The 21,369-nt window shown below is 36.4% G+C and overlaps 1 protein-coding gene and 1 long non-coding RNA gene across 3 annotated transcripts; one reads left to right on the top strand and one right to left on the bottom strand.

Annotated features, from left to right (window-relative positions):
- The first annotated feature begins 728 nt into the window (after window positions 1–728).
- On the top strand, window positions 729–21,161 carry LOC139965599 (b(0,+)-type amino acid transporter 1-like). 2 transcript variants are annotated; one of them, XM_071968136.1, is made up of 12 exons: window positions 729–893; window positions 4,143–4,449; window positions 5,402–5,650; window positions 8,187–8,312; window positions 9,233–9,338; window positions 9,596–9,640; window positions 10,368–10,491; window positions 11,614–11,717; window positions 11,956–12,052; window positions 12,338–12,487; window positions 12,800–12,968; window positions 18,988–21,161. In XM_071968136.1, the coding sequence occupies exons 2-12, from the start codon at window positions 4,149–4,151 to the stop codon at window positions 19,089–19,091; spliced, it is 1,575 nt and encodes a 524-aa protein (XP_071824237.1). In that variant the 5' UTR covers window positions 729–893; window positions 4,143–4,148; the 3' UTR covers window positions 19,092–21,161. The 2 variants fall into 2 exon arrangements, with proteins under 2 accessions (XP_071824237.1, XP_071824236.1); XM_071968135.1 differs by having other exon boundaries at window positions 4,139–4,449.
- Window positions 13,517–17,136, bottom strand: LOC139965601 (uncharacterized). Its single transcript, XR_011792343.1, has 2 exons — window positions 15,484–17,136; window positions 13,517–13,859 (listed from the first exon to the last, which is right to left on the bottom strand). It is a non-coding gene; the product is annotated as an uncharacterized lncRNA (long non-coding RNA).
- Window positions 21,162–21,369: the final 208 nt, after the last annotated feature.

The raw sequence follows: 21,369 nt of genomic DNA, 5'->3' as shown, positions 1-21,369 counted from the left end.
TTCCGCTGATTTTGTTTTTGTTTTGTGATGTTTATATTACTTATTTACCGAGGATAATAATATATTTGTCTACAGCAGTTGCATTTTTTTCAATCAAATTCTTATTACCAAGACCATTGACAGCTATGCAAGCATTTCAAGTGTATCATGTTGCAAGGATAAATGTACAAGAAGATTATAAAAGGGAAGATAAAACTTTTAAAAGAACATTTGCCGTGGTGACGTCACAGGCCACCACATGTGGGCCAAATTAGGGGAGAATCGAGGGCCAGTCAAACTATACGTTACATTTAATAAACATAACTCGAGTTATGAACGAGATACTAAGATTTTTCTTTTCCATATAAGTGGCACATTGGTGGATTGTAATTGATAGATTATATCACATTTTTTAACTTTAAATCTGTTAACTACAGAAGAAAATAACATCCAGTAACTATTTAATAGTTGTATTGTTGTGTGTAAGTCATTTCTTGAGTTTAGCAATAATTAAATCTCTGCTATAAAAATCATAGTTGTCAAATACGTTTGTAATATTGTTTCAGCAGAACAGTTAAACGAATCTTATCGCAAGGTGGGACAGTGATGCATGAGAACGTTTAAAATGTATCGTTCTGTTTAATCACTCCTTATGTAAACAGTTGATAATATAAACACCACGATAGGAGATAGATAAGTTGCTTAGAAGCTCTTTAGAATTTGTCAAAAGGTTACAATCCAATTGTGTTTACAGATAGGCGAGGTTATAACACTTGTGTGAATGTTCACGTATAGAGTAAAACTAGTCAGTAATACACGCTCTTTATTACTTGATTCCCCCATAAAGTGGATATATAGCGGAAGACCCCGCGTTTAAAACGACAGGAGTAATATTTTCATTTGACGTCACAGAGGTAAGATATCGAAAAATGTTGTCTCCAACTCAAGTTTTGGTTTTATAACGGTTTATTACGGCACATGGCATTTCTTAGAGTTGTTTTGTGTTACAGTTACGGCAAACAACGGAAATGTAACGGAAAATTAGTTTTACCTTTATACTCTTCATCGAGGAAGTACAGCATACTGCTCAAGAGAGGTTTCTTGTATTTTATTTCACTAGTGCATATTTTATTGACTATTAAGTTAGCTTTCACTATACGAAGCGATTTATTTCTTCCAAAAATTTATTATTCAGATATTTGGGTATGTTTCTTAAATTCGACATCATCGAGGAGAAGCTGTAACATGTTTCGAAACAAACAGTATCATTACGCGGTAGGTGGGGTCGTGACTAGGCAGGGGAAAAGGGGGGGGCATGCCTCTCCATCTGCCATTCACAGGTTACGGGACATGAGTATGGTGCCCCCAATTAAGTTGTTGTTGCCCATCCTACTCATTATTCATTGCTACGGGCCTGAGTGGGTGTGGTGGGGCATATGGGGCAGTATGTAGAGGTTTTCCAGTCAATTTTGTGTTCTGTTGGTAAATTGGCCTATTAATTACCGGCGGTAGATGCGGGTGTAGGGTGCGTATAAATCTGATCTGTAGAAATATTATTAAACTATAATTTGTAGCCACGGAATCGAAAAAGGGGCCCAATTTTTATAATGTTTGAGGTAACTTTGTGGTATGTTATCAAATCAAAGTCACACGCCGCAGTGCCTATCGACGTTTGAGCCCCCACACCCTTCCAGACTGGTCCCAATCCCGCTGCCACTTTTGGCGTAAAGTGTTTCAATTCATCAGAGAGAGTTTGGGGGGGGGGGGGCGTCGGCAGTTGTTTTATAAGGATTTGAATAATTCAAAATTGTGTTTATTCCAACGAATGAGACATCATAACAAGCATTAGTCTATATCTTTAGGAGGTGAAACCACCTTTTGTTTCGTAATTTATCTTCCTCTTATTTCGGCTATATAGAAAACTTATAATTGGAACAGTTACATAACATAACCTATGATATGACTTGTGTATTCTGCATTTATGCTTTAGTGTAAATATGTATGGCTATGTTTGGGATATAATTTAAAAAAAAATAGATATGCCAATGAATTAGCTTATAAGTGAATTAAAACGTCAGTTATTTAGTGTACAGACATATAAATTAGTCTTAAAACAATGCGTCGTGAACACAAACGGTCCTTTCCTTCAAGTTATCTTACATAAGACTATCGTTAAGTCCACTGTATACAGGACCATTAGCATCTTACTGAAACAAATCACATCTCCAACTTAAAGCAACAAAAGTCATGTAATCTTTTATTACTATTCATATTTTCATTTTTCTGTTCTTCATCTACCTCCTCCACCCCTCCACTCCGCCCCCATCCACAACAGAATTGCTAGAAAAGAATAAAGCCATTTCATTTATTGTGTTTTTTTTCACAACAACTTACAAGTAGAAAAAACCACTTTAAAGAACATCGGGTTAACAGTACATGTCGTGAAAACGGAATTGTGCTAAATATAAAGGCCTGGTGGGCTGATGAGAGCACACTCCCCGAATGTAACAGAACCCAAAGAAATTTATAAATAATACATAACAGACACAGACAAGTTACGTAACTTAACTAGAACACTATACCAATCCCTACCCTACTCACCCCTTCCCAACGACCACCAGCAACCCCCCCCCCCTCCATCCCATTGAGAAGCTACGATGAGGATTCTTAGTATATATTTGTCATGTAACGTCTTAAAAAACATTTCTAAAAGACTTCACATAGTCACCAATAATGGGCTAGATAGCTCAAACAGGATTTGGAAAATGACTTTGCTTTTCCAATTTGTTGATAATTTTCGAGTCAGACTTCCGTTTTTCAATTACTTATGATAACAAAAACTACTTATCATAACTTGAATTATTGAATTGGGCCTATACAGTGTATGGTAAATGGAATTGACATCAATTTTGAACCACGCAAAGGTGGGTATGTACATTTTTACAATTTATGACTTTTTCAGACGCAACATATTTTGAAACCATTTTGAAAAAGGACCTCCTTTGGATTTTATGAAAGTGACCTATACTGATTTTGAAAGTATAATACATTTGATAACTTCCATTATCATTTTAATGTTAAGAATTAATACAATGAAAATGCCGTATGTCTTTGCATATACCGGTATATAACAACATTACATCAGTGATCAATATAAAATATTTGATAATCTTGGTATGTATTCACTTATGATTAGGCCTATATCATATAGAATCGTTTGTAAGACTTGGAGATGAATTGCATCATGCTTTTACACCGTGAAAACAACCCCATATCGAATACAGCCAATTAACCTAACCGACAGACGCTGTCAACACAGAAAAGAGATAGGCTACAAGTAGAACTAAATGTTTGCTCTTCTAAGTCAATCAGATACTTTTTAAACATACACAAGTGTAGTGGTCTTCCCACAAATTTAATGGTAAAGTATATTTTCTTTGTTTGTTGAGCGTGTTAATTGCTAAAGACCTTATCTGGTAGTTACCTTTGACCTGATCATGCGTAGTAACTATTTCATGTTGTCAAGGAACGCGAAATTGTCATGTTCATTCGGTCACAGTCTCGATGGATGTTAGGTGACCGTGGGGTGTTGAGAGGAGATCAATTTGTTTGGCTGACGTGCAAAGGAGGCTTTATATAGGGTGACTTGTCTTACGAAGTATACCTATTCTCTATCGAAGGGACTCGTGATAACTAACATGACGTAACACGTTAACAGTATCGAAGTAAGAACACTGGGTGTGATAGGTGGATCAGGTTGTGTGGGGTTTATTATTCAAGGGCGATGTTGAAAACCAAAGCAAACGTTGATAGGCATAATTTAGAGTAATTGGTCAAAAAGTCTCTCACAAATGATAACTACATTACCATAGAACCACCTCCACCTCCACCACCACTAAAAACAAAGAAATTGAATTCCATTTCTGAAGTTCTAGTCGAATCATTAACATATTTTTTCCTGACCGTTGACCCGAGACTTGACGGGAGTTAAAGGAAATTTTAGTGACTTCACTATAAAGCATAAAGTTTGTACCAATGAATTTCTTTAAAATCTATATTTAAGGTATCTATATTTGAAGTATATTTATTGAAGTTCACTGCCTGTAATTATTTCCTTATCTTTTGTATCGTCTCTGACCAAATATCACATATTATTTAGACAGAAAAACATGGGTGAGGATAGCAGCATGTCGGGATCTACGAGCGGTTCCATCGATGAAACAAAATATGGCCGAGGGGAGAAGGAAGATATAGCTATCGCCGATAACGCCGCTGTTGCTGCCGAGGATGAAAAAGAAGGCAAAGTTGGTCTTAAACGTCAGATCACCTTACTTGGTGCTGTTTCCATTATCGTGGGCACAATGATCGGTTCTGGTATCTTTGTGTCTCCGGTTGGCGTTTTGAGACAAACGGAGAGTGTAGGAATGAGTCTCGTCATCTGGGTACTATGTGGAGCCTTGTCCACAATAGGTAAATATGTAGCACAATCAGTACCGTGCACAATATCTCAAGGAAGAGGAAAAGGGTGGTGGGGATATTCTAAATTCCCACCGACAGATTTATATAGGGGAGTAGAACTTTTTGTTATGGGTAGGGCGTCCGGGCCCGGAAAATTGGACTAAATCGTCGTCGACCGAATGCAAATGATTTATAACGACTGAACGTTTCACCCCGACTGACGATGAAGTTGGGACCGCGCTACCGCCATCCCTAACTCCACCGATTGTACACGCCACTGTACACAGTTATTTTTGTTGTAACATTGGATTAATTGATCTCAAATATAGGGTAGCGACGTGTCTTGTTTTTTTAAACTGTTACTGTCTGTGAAAACAAATTTATCTTTATTATTGACAGCGAGTGAGATGAACCAATACCAACATATAGATGAGATAAAAATGAGCTTACAAGGGTCGTCGATTCGTGTGAGGGGAGGGAGAAGGGGAAGGGCTGGTTGAGGCTGGGGTTGGGGCTGGCATGTAACTGTATTTTGCGAATCAAGGGGAGTGATGAAGGAAGTTTTGATAGAACAGTAGATGGCATGCGATCTTCCTTTTTTTCTTCTCAGTAGCCGCTAGCACATGCGCTTGTAGTTACCAACGACAACCATACTCTTTTAAAATGATTGACATCTTAGTCCTCGGTCCCAAACTTATAGTTTGAACAGTCTTACGTTAAATATGTGATCGTACCAACTCATCCACCAACTATGGTTTTATATATCTCCACCCCGCGTCTATAAATGTTACTCCTCTATTCGAGGATCCGACTACTTAAGTTAGCTTCTTGTTTATCCTCGCTGACTTACAGTCATGTCTGACTTCACCATCATATATCTGCCGCACCGTTAAAGTCTAACTTACCATTTCTGACTTACCTATATTTCGTCTTACATATATATGTATATATATTTCTTCCATAGGTGCCCTTTGTTATGCTGAACTGGGAACAATCATCCCTAAATCTGGCGGTGAATTCCCTTACCTCTATGATACCTATGGTCCAGCGCTTGGGTTTTTGTACGCGTGGGTGTCGACGATCCTCATGAGGCCATCTTCTCTGTCCATTATCTCGTTGACTTTCGCGGAATATTTTGTCCAGCCGTTCTTTGCAGCGGATGACTGCGATCCGCCATTGATAGTCATTAAGATGATGGGTTGTGTCTGTGTTAGTAAGTAAACGTCACCTCAATTATACCAAAACATATATTCAGTCAGTGGAGATTGTTTAATGTATTAAATGTGAACATGTCCGTTTTACCCCAAACATGTTGCTGCACATACTTCCAAGTGCATGCTTCTTCATACACAAGGGCTCTGATATTTACTGGGTGATATGCCTTTATATATAGCCTATACTGTAATATACATACTGCTAAAAGCGTATTGATTTCAATAAGTTTTGTGTCGTATTATTTGGAATCATGTCCCGAATTATACCCCTATGTACAAGATGGTAGAATGCGGAAGGGGTGGGGTGGGGTGTTGTGGGTGGGGGGGGGGGGTAGCAACGGTATAAATGTGGTCCTATCACACCAGATGTGTAAACTCATAAACAAAACTAAAATATCTCACTATACATCCATACACTGAACCTTTCAAACTTTTTCATTAATTTGATAGTTTGATATTGCTTACTGACATGCACAATCGATGCATGCTAACAAAATATATAAAAAAAATAAAATAAATCCTAATGGGCAGGGTGGTTGCGATTAATGGAAACCACAATTTCTAGTTTTGGTTTCGATGATAATCGTAACCTTTGCATTCATAATGGCGTGTGTGTATGCGTTTGTGAAGACCATCTTGTAAACACGATATATAAAGTACCACATTGAGTGCAAGTAGCTTATTGTTTCTTGTGGAGGTCAACGGTCATTTGGGGTCACCAGGGTCAAATTGTGAAAACGTTGTAAACACAATATCTCAAGAAGGAAAGCCTGAGCAGATCTCATAGTTAATATATATATGAACCACATTAAGTACAAGAAGCCTACTGCTTTTGCTGGAGGTCAAAAGTCATTTGGGGTCATCAGAGGTCAAATTGTGAAAACCTTGTAAAACATGATGTTGGAAGAAGGGAACCTTGGACAGATCTCATAATTGGTTTGTGGATGTACCATATCCAATTTAAGGAGCCTATTATTGCCTTTGGTGGAGGTCATAGGTCATTTGAATTCAACAAACGCCAAACATTTACTCCACTTACCTTTGACCTGTCTCTCTACACTAACACACCTTCCTAAACATAATATCGCAATGGAAGCTTAGACAGATTGCACATTTGGTATGTAGTTGTACCACACTGAGTAGAAGAAGCGTAATGTTGTGGGTGGAGGTCGTTTGACTTCACCAGGGGTCAAATTGTAAATACATGTTTTACACAATATTTCAACAAGGACAGATGTCATATGTAGTATGTTGATGTATCACACTTTGTACAAGAAGCCTGTTTTTGAGGTCAATGGTCATTTCAGGACAGCCTGTGCCATTGTGAGATTATTTGTTTGTCACATCACACTGCTTTTCACTGAATTACTAAGATCAAGTATGTTGTACACCCTCATTAAACCTAACGTTAGATTCATGAAGGAAACTGCTCATGTTACATCATCGAAACCACAATGCATTTTTGCATTCTATTTATTACTTAAAACCAATCCTGTTTTTTGTTAAAACTTTCTTAAAGATATAAATCTAAAGAGTACGTGATTGACGTATTTCATTTATATTGATGTGTCACTTTATAAGCAATCACTACAGTAAACACTTACACAAACAATCACAAATCTGCATGAATAAGTCAGTTTAAAGGTCTCACCGATAACTTCAATTGCATTGTTTCATGATCAAACAAATAAGCTTTATTTGTTCATTGCGTATTAAGGACGCGTTAAGACAATGGTGTGTCATGTATAGCCTATTAAAAGGGAAAAAATAGGAAGCAAGAAAAAGACAAACTTCTGGCTGGACTGTGATTCAAACCAGTGACATTAGGATAATGAGTCCTCTGCTCTTTTCAATCCTTATAATAAATAGTTGGCGCGATCCCTAGCCATTTCTTTGTCTTGTAAAAATGGTCACACGAGGTCGTTCAAACTTTCAAATTTCCCGCTGATAGCATGTATTTAACTTCTGTTCTTCAGTATCCAAACATTTTTACCAAACTTCCATTGAGTATTATTCACACTATAACGATTGAGTTCTAAGCACAACCTTGCACTTTAACCAAATTCTAGACCTAATTTATCATCTAAATATGCCTCAGAATGCACCATTTTATCTCTCAAATCTTTTTATTTTTTGGGGGGGTGGGAGGAGGGGGGGTGAGGAAGGAATCCATGAACCATACACGGGAGTCGGTTTCAACGAGTCTATATAGGGCCGTACTATCTTTCGTCATGATAACCACAATCGCGTGAGAAAAAGTTACATTTCATTGTTTTGTTTTTCCTCAATATGTTGGAATGAGGCTTGGTTATTGACATGGTAATGAGCTGCAACTTCTGTATTGTAAATCAAATCGTTGATGCACTAGAATTGAAAGGAAACTCTGGTTATAGCTGACACGCACGATTCACGAAACATCTAAGACCCAGCCCTAATTTAATCTTGGGAGTATTTTTAAGGATTAACCATTACACATCATTTTATCATTTTATTTTCTTCCTTTTAATGATAATTATTATAATTTTTTGTTTATAGTTCTTATTGTTTTCGTGAACTGTGCGAGTGTGAAAGCGGCCACTAATGTCCAGGTGATCTTCACGGCAGCTAAACTCATAGCTTTGTGTATTATCATCATTGTCGGATTCGTTGAGCTCGGGAAAGGTTAGTTCATTTCACAGAAATATATCCATCCAATCTATTTGTAAATAACGAGCTTAAAAAATGGAATGTAACATATAAAATAAACGCATAAAATATAGGCGATTTTGAAATAGAAAGTCAAGGAGCAAACAGTATATGCAGAACGAAGAAGGAGATAATTTATACATCTTTATGAAATACGAAATATGAAAAAATAATGTAGAAATATGATATAAAACTGTAGTACCGACTGTCAAGAACACAACATTGTTGAATGTCATCCAAACATGCTCTGACGTTAAATTGAAATTTAAAAGTACATGTACTTTGGTTGAGTTACTATTATAATTATTAAAACAATGAATTAACATTAACATCTTGATATGCACCGAGGAGGTATACCAAAGTCATCGTCAGTTTAGCCTTAAAGGTTGTGCAGACTCACGCAAAAAGAAACGTCTAATGACGGTAATCTGACCTTATTTCGAATGAGGTGTAACACAAGTGCTAGACAACACCATCGATCCCAGAAAATGTACACACAGCTTGCTACCGTCGGTAATTAGACACTAGTGTACAGTCAGTACAAACAGCTGCGGTCAATACCCACAGCACAGTGTACATACGATACAGCGATGAACATCTCAGGTCCAGCTAAAGATAACAAGGTATCACGTTTCATATACTGTCTGCATTTTGTAGCGACAAGAGGAAAACTTCACTTGCAAGCAACGGAAGGTTAACTTTTTAAAGATGGCGGCACGCTGTTTGGGGCGAGTCTTCAATGCCTTTAAGGGAGTATTCCGAAAGATTTCATTATTAATTTACATATATTGCAAAGGCAAATACTTTAAACAATGGAAAGGATTGCCCAAATTCTATTTTCTTTACGGCTATTTTGTTGAACTAACACTCAATCATTAAATGTTTTTGTTTCACAGGAAATACCGAATACCTAGATCCGAAAACCTCCTTTAAAGGGTCTTCGTCAAACGTCTTTGCCTACGGGATCGCCTTCTACCAAGGACTCTGGGCATATGATGGCTGGTAAGTGCATAATATCCTTTAAAAGGTTTTTTTAATAAGAAAAAACTTTAATTAATTGGTAGTTTAAGAGGGGTACCCATGTCCCTCTCTTAGCTCATATAGGCAACCGTTTGCTCATAGATCATTATATTGGTTTACATAGCTTCCCCTTTAAAACGATCATGTTAAATATTTTACTTTTTACCGTTCAATTTTTCGCATTGAATTTAATATAAAATAACAAACATATATAACATTATAACTATTATATCTTTCAGGAACCAGTTGAACTTTATCACAGAAGAACTGATCAACCCCTTCAGGTTAATCATAAGCTTTTAAGCTTTATCAATTTCTTTATTTACAACTTGTTTGGTATCAAACAAACACAAGAAAAGAAAACTTTATAATTGATTGAAAATATTCCTTTTGGCTAACGATGTAAAGCGTAACTGTAATTTTAAAGATTATAACTTATTTTTGTTATCACAGACTGCTGTTAATGAATAAACTACTGCTTGGCACAAATTCAACATAAAATGTTTGTTTTGAAGATCACAGAGTCTAACTACAACAATGTTCCTCTCGTGGACTGAAATTAATATGAAAAATATATAGATAGTTAGCTGCCATTGTTACAACCGGTGTTTAATATTACCATAGATAAAAATATTGTTATTTATATTAATCGTTAATATTTATATTTAAACATATTTCAAAGTACTTCTTCTAGTCGAATAGCTTTCAGAAAGTGTTTAGATTGCATCGAGTAAATACAACATCTCTAGTGGTTCAAATAATAACCTCTTCCTTATACTTTTTGAATGGTTATTTTGCATAATTATGAAAGCATTAACATATCGTCGAAATTCGACGTTCCCGCCCCGAACACGTTTGAAATTTTAAAATGTAATTGTGGTAATTGAAACAATAAAATAAAGTCAGAGAAATAAAAATAAAAGTTAAATTTGGAGGTAACATTCATTTAAGTATAATCAACAACACTATGAATCAAATTTAACTATTTTTGTTTTCTCTTTTGTTAAACAGAAACCTACCTTTGGGTATCATCATTGGTATTCCGCTGGTTACTGTCGTGTATTTGTTGACAAATATTGCCTATTTTGCAGTAATGTCACCAGCCGAGATGCTGTCAACATCCGCCGTCGCTGTGGTGAGATATTTGTACATAGACATACATACATACACGCATATATACACCCAAACACACACACATACCATACATATGTACATACATACAAACATTTACATACTAAAAGAACGTAGAATTAGCAATTAGTTGTCCGAGAGGAACTGATGTAAAAAATTAAATTCCAGGCCTATTAAGACATGTTTTATGTTGTCAAGTATCATCAAAACATACAGAGAACACATACAACGTATATAACTAAATCTGATTTATATGGAAACATTGAGGTGCCTTTTAAATGTTCAAGTTTGTTTAATATCACATTAAAACACTTTTTATTGTTCAAATACAAAAATCATTGGGTAACCAACAATACATATACCATTGATTCTAATTCCACAATTCGTGTGGGTTTTGTTTTGTTTTTTCTTCTTCTATTTGTCGGTATTTGTTTATTTTTTGTCTGTTTGTTTTGGCTACTGATGAGTATACGAGCATTCTTCGCTTAGTGATATGTCTAGGCTGTAAATCCAAGCATTACACTTAGATATACAGCAGTCTGCCTTTAATCTCCCTCCTGGCTGTTTGCATATTGTATTATTTATCTGCATTGTACATACGGCAGTGGAAGGCGTTTAGGCGAATCAGATCCATCCATGACAAGTATATCATGTACTACAAGAAATGCTTATGATGGACAAGACTTCTCTTCTAGCTCATTTGGGTTGCTGATTATTAGTTGTTAAGTTTTTAAGTTTTTTATATCATTTAAAATTTAAAGAATGCAAGACGAGGTCAATAATACAAACTCTGTTGAAGGAAAGACTATGATGGACAACTCTCCTAAATATCTACGAACAAATAACATAATCAGGTTTGGGAGATATCATGCTGTTGATTTTCATTCACATATACCTTGTAGAGGACTTCAGCAAGTCTAAACATGCCATTTACAAACTGAGTAGTTATAAGTTGGGTATAAGCTGTTCATATCCCACCCCACCCACCTCCACCCCTCTTCTTTTTTCTTCTATCATAATTTTGTTGAGATATATATATTAATTATTTAGAGTTACAGTTTAGAGTTTTATAACTTAAAATTAGTACAATCAAGACTTACCCGTTTTTTCCCCCGATCTCTCGCAGACCTTTGCTAATCGAACCCTAGGTCCAGTTGCCTGGATTATTCCAGTTTTTGTCTGCTGCTCAACATTCGGTGCTGCAAATGGAACTCTTTTTACAGCTGGAAGGTAAAATAAATAGATTTTTATATATATTTTTTATTTATCAATTATAGCTCATTCTAAGATGCTGTGATGACGATAAATTTATGTCGTGTCAAGAATTAACAAGAATTCGGCTCACCCCTCCCCCCCCCCCCAATTAATAAATCGATTGATTTATTATTATTATTATTATTATTATTATTTTTGGCAGTTTCGTAACAATGAAATTACACCACGCATATAAAATTCTTTTCTCTTCCAGATTAGCTTACGTGGCTGGCCGGGAAGGCCATACTCTTGAAATTTTATCCATGGTACACACAAAACTAATTACTCCGCAACCCGCTTTGATGTTCACGGTAAGTGTCACACCAGAAATTAATCGAGAAATCGGTTTTAAAGAAAAAGTTGGAAAGCTGTATATATATATATATATATATATAAATATATAAATATATACATATATATATATATATATATATATCATGATAATTGTTTAAACCTTTGTATGAAAATGTGTTTCATTTATTTGTAGATGATATAGAACACAGAATGCACGAGACTGGGATGGTGCGTCATTATCACAAAACGGCCAATAGCCATGCAAGTTTGATCATTTATGTATTTTCCTTTTTTCTTTCCAGGGAGTGTTAGCGATTGCTATGTTGATTCCCAATGATTTCGATACACTGGTGAACTATTTCAGTTTCTCTGCTTGGATATTTTACGGCCTTGCTACCCTTGCTGTCATAGTGCTACGGTTTAGGCACCCAGAATGGAAACGACCAGTCAAGGTACAGTAAGTCGGAATTTAGAAACTCATATAATCGAGGACGCTAGTAAACAATGCACAATATTGGGGGAGTTGTAAAAGGAAAGGTGATGGGGGAGAGCGAGAGGGGGAGGAGAGGTTGAGGGAGAAGGAGAGGGAGAAGGAGAGGTGGAGGGAGAGGGAGAGGGGGTTGCTAACATAGGGTAGGGTTACTATTTTCAATAGGACGATTCTGTGTGTTGATAGTTTGAAAGTTTCTTAGTGTGGGATGTAGTCATACACGTTTATTATTTTGTCTCCTATTGTCCTTTTCTTTGTCATGGTAAACAACTAGGTTCCACTGGTACTTCCGATCATATTTGTTATTGCATCGGTTTACCTCGTGATCGCCCCCATTATTGATTCCCCGGAATTTGGTTACCTTTATGCGAGTATCTTCATCATTGCTGGACTGTTCCTGTACTACCCACTGGTTTACCGTGGATATTCACCAAAAGTGATGAGTATGTATTTTGCTTTTCATTTTCCCTGTTTTTTACAATAGATTATAAATATATATATATATATATATATATATATATACGGTAGCAAAAGATATACGCGTAACGTTAGCACCACAAGATGTGAAGCTACACTGAAAACTTAAATTGGTTCACCGACTAACATAACGTTAGTCCATCTGGTGCCTCTCCCGACTAACATAGCCTTAGTCAGTTGCTATACCGACTAATTTATTCCTTAGTCAGTTGGATTTCTTAGTGGGTCATCTTAGTCCGTCAACTTAGTCGATCAACAATTTCTTAGTCGGTAAATGTATATTAGTCAGTTACATTAGTTGGTGACATTAGTCGGTCTTTACCGACTAATTTATATGAGCCACCGACTAGTTTATAGCAGGTTTTACATTAGTCAGGATGGTGCCTCTCCCGACTAACCTTTCTTAGTCGGTATCGACTGACTAGTTGCACTGACTAGAATCACTGAAAGAATTAAACCCGACTAGTTTCACTGACTAGCATCACTGAAAGAAACGAGAGCAGAAGAAACACAAATAATGTGTACGTTGGCAGTATTTATTTCTGATAAAACTTCTGATGTCTACAAAGGCTGACTTTCGACAGATAGGGAAGAAATCACTGTAAACAAAAATCTGAAAATATGATTTTATTCCAACAAAGTTAAGACAAGTTAATGGATCAAACATGAATCGCAAAAGTATAGCACTGCACAATAATGCAAAGTTGAATCTTGGGCAAGGGTTCCTCATGACTTTCGTTTTAAAGTGGTACCCCAAATCGACACCAGTTAAGTCTTCACGAACAAAGAGTGTTTCTCCTAACTACAAATGGCCTCCCACTTGTCTTCAGGAAGCCAAAATCTGCACCGTAATTGACCTGTGAACAGAAAATATGATATACATGTAAGCACAGATACAGATATAGCACATGATAACTCACATTATCATAAACATACATTTACATTAAAATTTTATAACATATTGGGAAGTATACATTTAAATCTAGGTCCCTCAAATTATAAGCCAGGAATAGCAGCTTTACCAAATAATTATTAGCTTTGCACAGCATAACACCAAGTTATTTTTCAAAGCTTAATAATTATGTTAATCATGTTAATAATGATCCCAATAGACCGGGAGCCCAGAGGGTTTGGTTAGCTGGGAAGGTAACCAATTGCCTTGTACATCACAATGTTCACAGTGCATTCCTGTATATGAAACCAGACGACTTGCAAACCGACTGTGGTGGGTGTGGCTGGGAGAGCAATTTTAAAGTCACCTGATAGCTAACCTAGATCAGTTTTCATGGTAACACATCAAAGTAAGTACAATGTGTCAGGTATGGCCCCAAGAGCAACAAATGGCCATTGCCAGTAATTATTGGTGGTGGGGTACCCCTGCCAGTGATCTATAATTGACCCCTCAAGGCTGACCTAGGTCAGCTCATGAGGAAACCACTTGAAACCTACTGGAAAATGTTGGTTAGGACTTCAGATACAACTGATGGGCATTGCCAGTAATTTTTATTGGTGGGGTACCCCTGCCAGTAGACCCCCAAAATGCCCATCCCCCATTGACCTAGATGAGCTCATGATTTGACCAGTTGAAAACTACTGGAAAATGGTATCACTTCATATGTAAGGGATGGGCATTTCCAGTATTTTATATTAGTGGGGTACCCCTGCCAGTAGACCCCCAAAATGCCCCCCCCCCCCTCATTGATCTAGGTCAGCTCATGATTTAACCAGTTGAAAACTACTGGAAAATGATTGACAGGATTCTATATGTAAGGGATGGGCGGACTCTGGCAGTGGTGGCCCACCAATATAAAATACTGGAAATGCCCATCCTTACATATGAAGTGATACCTATCATTTTCCTGTAGGTTTCAACTGGTCAAATCATGAGCTCACCTAGGTCAATGAGGGGATGGGCATATTGGGGGTCTACTGGCAGGGGTACCCCACCAATAAAAATTACTGGCAATGCCCATCCCTTGTATCTGAAGTCCTAACCAACATTTTCCAGTAGGTTTCAAGTGGTTACCTCATGAGCTGACCTAGGTCAGCCGTGAGTGGTCAATTGTTGATCACTGGCAGGGGTACCCCACCACCAATAATTACTGGCGATGGCCATTTGTTGCTCTTGGGGCCATACCTGACACATTGTTCTTACTTTGATGTGGTTACCATGAAAACTGATCTAGGTTAGCTGTTAGGTGACTTTAAAATTGCTCTCCCAGCCACATCCACCACAGTCGGTTTGCCAGTCGTCAGGTTTCATATACAGGAATGCATTGTGAACATTGTGATGTACCAGGCAATTGGTTACCTTCCCAGCTAACCAAACCCTCTGGACTCCCGCTCTACAGATCAGTGAAAATTTGACCAAACTTATGAAGCTTGCACGTAAATGATATACTAGACTGTGTTTTTTTTAAAACAGGTTATGAAAAGTATCTTTAATATCATTAAACAGTTGGGTACAATAGTTAAACTCACTCTTCCATCTTTTTTCTCTATGGTACTTGTTCCTTTACTTTTTGGACTCTTGGATAAACTCTTTTGTTCTGCGAAGGGTACCAATATATCATCTTAAAACATGTCTTTAAGCCATATATAACACAGTTCTCCTCTTCTGTTGTTGCCTCCACACTGGTGTCGTACATCACAGGAAACCTCACCCTTGACTTAGATATTTGGCTTTTCAATTCCTGCTGGAAAAAAGAAACAGCAAAGTATTCATCATTTGAAAAAATAAATAAATAAAGTTGTCACCACAAAGTTATGTGAGATTTGCTTCCACTATAGTCTCAAAAAACAATCCCAAAGTTTGAAGCAGACTGTATAAAGCTGAAAATTTGAACGAGAGTGTCATCACCATTGCAACCAGAATCAAATGCCCAGAATACAGAGACAATAAAACATGGGCTAAATCTTTGTTTGTTTTTATGATCTTTAAAAATATAAAATTTTAGAAACAGAAATGCACTGAGCCAACTTATTTATAGGCCTAATCGTTTTTAGTTGTTATTTTGCTTGCTCACATAACAAGCCTGTTTAGACCTAGGCTAGAGGAGAATCAATACTTTGTTACACTAAGTTTGTCTTTCGGTCGTTTTGATTTAGTCTTACTAGTAGTACTAAAGTATATAATGGACCGGCGAAGACTAGAGAATACCCAGAGTTTTAGCAACTGCGTTAAACTGTATCATCTGATCTATTATTTACGTCAATGAGTTTCATTCTATCTAGGATCAAAAAGAGAAAACTAATTAATCTTAACCTTTAAACTTTGCTACTAAACAGATATGCTTGAATTACAAATTAATGTCAAAAAACATCATAATCTACGAATCGATGCATATACATATACATAAACAGAATAATTTGAATTCGCGCAAGTGAACCCTGCACTACATTGGACAGAAAAAAAACGTGCAATTATAGACCAAACTAAACATACTAAATTTTCCGTTACTTCTACATAAAATATCAATACAAATACAACAACTTACTCTTTTGGCAGTATACTAAAAGCACATGTTATAATAACTTCAGACTATCAAGCTTTCCTGAGAAAAAACGGTTAATACTTCTTACAGTAAACAAGTCGACCGTGAAGGAATGTCGCAATTGTTTCATGAGCGTGACCGGAAATTAAATACTAAAAAATGATAAATGAAAAGGTTAAATAGAACTGAAGCGTGCATCCTGACTGCTCGCAACATATAATACCGTTGACTAGCCAACATAATTTGTTCAGCCTACTGTGACTGTACGTTTGAAGGTCTAGCCTTGCTTATTCAATATCACAAAGCCTACCCATTTAGATTCACATGGGATATTACAGGAAATCTTTACCAAATGAGTGTAGACTTCAAATAAACTATTGAGACTTATAGTTCCAGTATTTGTTTGGGAATAAATTAGAAGATTATGTGCCACTGTTCAGTCTAGCCCAATACACACATAACACATGGTGTTTAGAATGCACACTTTAGTGTTGAGAATGCACTGCAGTACCCAGTAGAAGCCTATAGGCTACTCACTGTCATTGCACTTGTGTATTGCGAAAAGCCAGCGTGACAACGGTAGCGTTACACTAACCATAATACATGAGTACTAGTGCCAGTGGCCTAACAATTAACTTTAATTTTACCTTCAAGTTAAAGGAATAACAGGTAGGCCGATGATGGCAGTTAATACCTCCATTCTTCTAAAGACCTTGGGTGATTTACGGTTGAAAGTTGCTTAGAGTGATCGTATGAAACTATGCCAAGTCCAGCAAGCTGCCGTTGCCTCTCGGTTTCCAAATTGAAGTGAATCGAATTGGGTTAAAATACATTAGTCCGTCGACCGACCGACTAAGCTACGATTATGGCGTAAATCGGGTGTCCGTATCGTTCTTAGTCCATGGGTTAAAATACCTTAGTCCGTCGCCACCGACTAAGCTGCGATTATATTTTCCTTAGTCAGTGTAAACTGACTAAGAAGCAGCGATGAAACGAAGATTTTTGCTAGTTCGTGTGCATTGACTAACGTTACAAACTAATTTAACGTTAGTCCGTGGCAATATTGACTAGTTTATTTTTTCAGTGTATTGGCCATCAATATACCTTGCCCGTCTTTATTAAATATATATTATTATTATGTCCGAAAGGAACAACCGACCAAACAATTCTCAGTTACAGCTTCGGCACGCATGCGCTCTTCCATATCTACAGTGGGGGTACCTAGCCTATACTTTGCAAATATGTATTGGGGCACACAGCGTTATGATATTTTTTTAGTGGTCTGCTAATGTCATCTTGTTGGATAGGGAGGGTGGGGGACAAAAAATACAGAGATCATTGGACAATAGTTAACCTAATTTAATATAAATGGTAATGGAATATGGTACTAAACCTGGCTGTTTTCAGGACGTTACAAGTAAACCTAAATGTGCTTCAGAATAGGTCACAGTGAGACTATAGAACCTTTCAATCAAAAATGAAACTTTACGTTTTTCACACCGTGAAGGTTACTTTAACACTGTAAACTTGCTATGAGCAAAACTTGCACCACAAATGAGTTTTCATTCCAGTAAGCTACACGCCATATGTAGAGAAAATGGGGACAACACTCTATATAGAAAAACAAAAAACAACAAGGCATGCTTGCATTTTGTATCAACTTTATAGACCACAGCTATTTCATTTTTGAGTGGTTCTCAAGACTGGTGTAACCTTTTGCATTTGTCATAGGAGACCTTTGTCGACAGCGTGTTATGTTTACATAACAATGTACAGAAAATCAAAGCAAGTCAGCCATCATATATCAGAGTCGTATAACTTCCAACGACCTCTAACCATACATGCATTTGTGGGACATAACGATCTCCATGACATATTTAATAAAAACCACACCTTATATGCAGACTGACTTTTAACAAAAAGAACAAAACTTCAAAATCTCCAAGTCCAGTGATTAAACAGTGTCTTGCTTGATACGTGTGTGACACCTACCAGCTATAAGTAAATATAAACTAACACGTCGTTTCAATATTTGCTTATAACCAGAGACTTGCACTTTTTTGAGAGGAAGTTTTCGCCTTTGAGCTAGTGGCCCTTAGTAGCGCCAATCTGTAGTTGCTAAAAAGACAATATTGTTACACTAAAAGATTGCTCATTATTATTTTCTTCCCATTTTTGTGATTTGACTGTGATACAAGACGGGATTGCTAGTAAGGCTTGGTACTATTTATTGTGAGCTCAATTGATGTGTAAATGATTAAATGCACATATAAATATATATTCATGCGCGCATGAATTATTATACAATGAAGTTATGAAGACATATTTGACACTTGGTCTATAACATAGCTGTCGTCGTCGCTATTCTCGAGTAACAACTCTGAAAGCCACTTCATAATCAGTCAATTCTATATAACATTTCCTTTGGAATTCGATTAATGGGCGTCAAAACTTCATTCATTTTCCTTTACATTTTTTTTTCATTACATAGGCCACATCACGACTTTCTTCCAAAGACTATTGCAGGTTGCACCGTCATATTACGTCGCCCCCGAGGACGACATCAGTTTATCAGAGCAAGAGAAACAAATGTGAATTAGTTTTTGTTTTGTTTTTGTAAAGAAAAAAATAAATGAAATCAAGAACTGTTAAATTTGTTATCCAACTAAACTTGCTTTCTTACAACGGGTGGAAACAGATGGGTTTTATCTCCTTTCAATGTTAATATCATATATATTTCCGAGCATTTTGAATAATTACTTTGTGTTTGCTTTGAAAAGAATGATTTCTATATAAATAGGTAGATATGTTATAAACAAACAATAATAGTTCAGAGATTTCAATGTTTACCGAAAATAAAAAATATAACATTACATTGAACCTTATATTCCTCTTAATCACTGGCTGAGAGAAAATGGCATTTTAAAGATTACCTCAACCCTCAATTCCCAGCCCCCATCCCTGAATGAATATGTAGTGAGATCATGATTGTGACGTCACGGATTCGCATTCCTTTCATTCGTTAAACCTCGTTTGAACCGCATGTCCCATAGAATTATTGACAGTTGCATGTGACGTAATAAGCCTACAAAAGATTTAATTTAAAATAAAAAACAATGACATAAACAGCACGTATTAAATTTGACTGAAAAAGGACATAGTTGTGACGTCACATATTCCACTTTGCTTCTATTGAGCCTGGTGCATAATAAAGAAACTATTGACGACGACTAAGTGAAATGTGTATTATTTGGGTGTTTTCTTGTTTTAGTGGGGCATGAATAAACTACTTACAGCAGAAGAGGGTTGGCTGGAGGAGGAGGGGAGGGAGGGGAATGGAGGGAGGGAGGGGAGGGGAGTGGGAGGGGAGTGTATCCGACCAGGCATTTATAGTAACATGAGTGAGTATTTTCAACTCTCCAGCTGTACTTTTCATAACTTTTGACACAAATTTTACATCTTGTCAATGGCCATAGATATTGCTAACCTATAATGGCTAGGGAGGGTGTTTTCGGGAACCCGGTTCACCGAAAAGGGCTCTTTACAATTGTTTGTTGGACTGTCCAAACAGGGACGCGTAAGTGAACAACGTGAATTTTTGGTCGATTGGTTGGTTGGTTGTGGTTTTATTTTGTTAAATCATATAGGGCCAACAGTTTGGTGTAGTGTTGTTGCCCTTGTTGTGTACTTTTAGAGTTAATTACTAAAAACCAAACGAAGGTATTCTCAGCAGTTATTTTAGGATGCCATAAACATATCCTTCAACAGCCCCATGCAGGCGAAAACTGCATTCCATGAGGTTAGTTTTCAAACATGAAGTAACTATTTTACAAAGCTTCTTTACTCAGAGTTGTTCATATCAAATATTTTGGCTCTTCCCGCTGTTCATGTCAATGCAATATAATTTGTTAAGTGACTATCAAATTGAATTCTTTATTTTCCAAGAGATAATATCGAATCTTATGTATATTTGGCAATTTTGAGCTGAAATCCACCAGTATTTAGAGACTTGATAAAGATGTCATTAAAAGTGTATTTTCTTTAACAACATACCAAAGTATACGGCCTATATGTTTTGCTACACAATTACTGTTGACGAAAACTAGCAAGAAGTAATTAAGTTTATTAAATTGTTTTCCTTCATTGTTAACTTTCCATTCTCTAACTTTCATTGTTAACAAACAAGTTTGCTCATGATAATATCAGCTTACTTAATTATCAGATATTCCACTATTGATTATTCGGTAACAATCAATATATTATATCGTTGTAAAAATGTAAAACTAGGATTTTAACAAAAAATCTCTAATTGATACATGAAAATATTACATCATACATTTTATGTTTTGATATCCTTCAAACGAAACGATAATTACTTTAGCATTCTTCAGGAAATCATGTCTACTATATAAATTTCAAAATTATGCTGATGTTTACGTCTGTTTTTCTACATTGATTTGCATCTTATTCACGTTTTGGCAAAGTGATCAATGAAAAGTGGTAAGAAGGTTTATATCTGAAATATTGATTTTTAGATATGATACGTAGAGATAAGTAGAGGCAGGGCAGAAAATGTGTATTTAGAAATTATAAACTGGTGTTGTACAATGATATAAAGAAGATGAAACATAAAAAACGTCACGAATAAAAGTCAAAGAGAATGGGTGATTCAGTTTGTGACTGCTTTTTTGAGAATTTTATTTTATTGATCATTTGAAAGTTTCTGCATTAATACTCCATGTCATTAATCTATGTAACCATGCGCCTGTTTATGGTTTTATCAATGATAAAATGGGAAAATATTTTGTTCTTTGTTTGTTTTTGCCCACTATGACCAATCAATTCCTGGTGAGTTTGTATAATTCCTCAAAAT

The sequence above is a fragment of the Apostichopus japonicus genome, chromosome 3, assembly GCF_037975245.1.
Source record: "Apostichopus japonicus isolate 1M-3 chromosome 3, ASM3797524v1, whole genome shotgun sequence".
Lineage (NCBI taxonomy): Eukaryota > Metazoa > Echinodermata > Holothuroidea > Aspidochirotida > Stichopodidae > Apostichopus > Apostichopus japonicus.
This window is presented reverse-complemented; position numbering and strand designations above follow the sequence as displayed.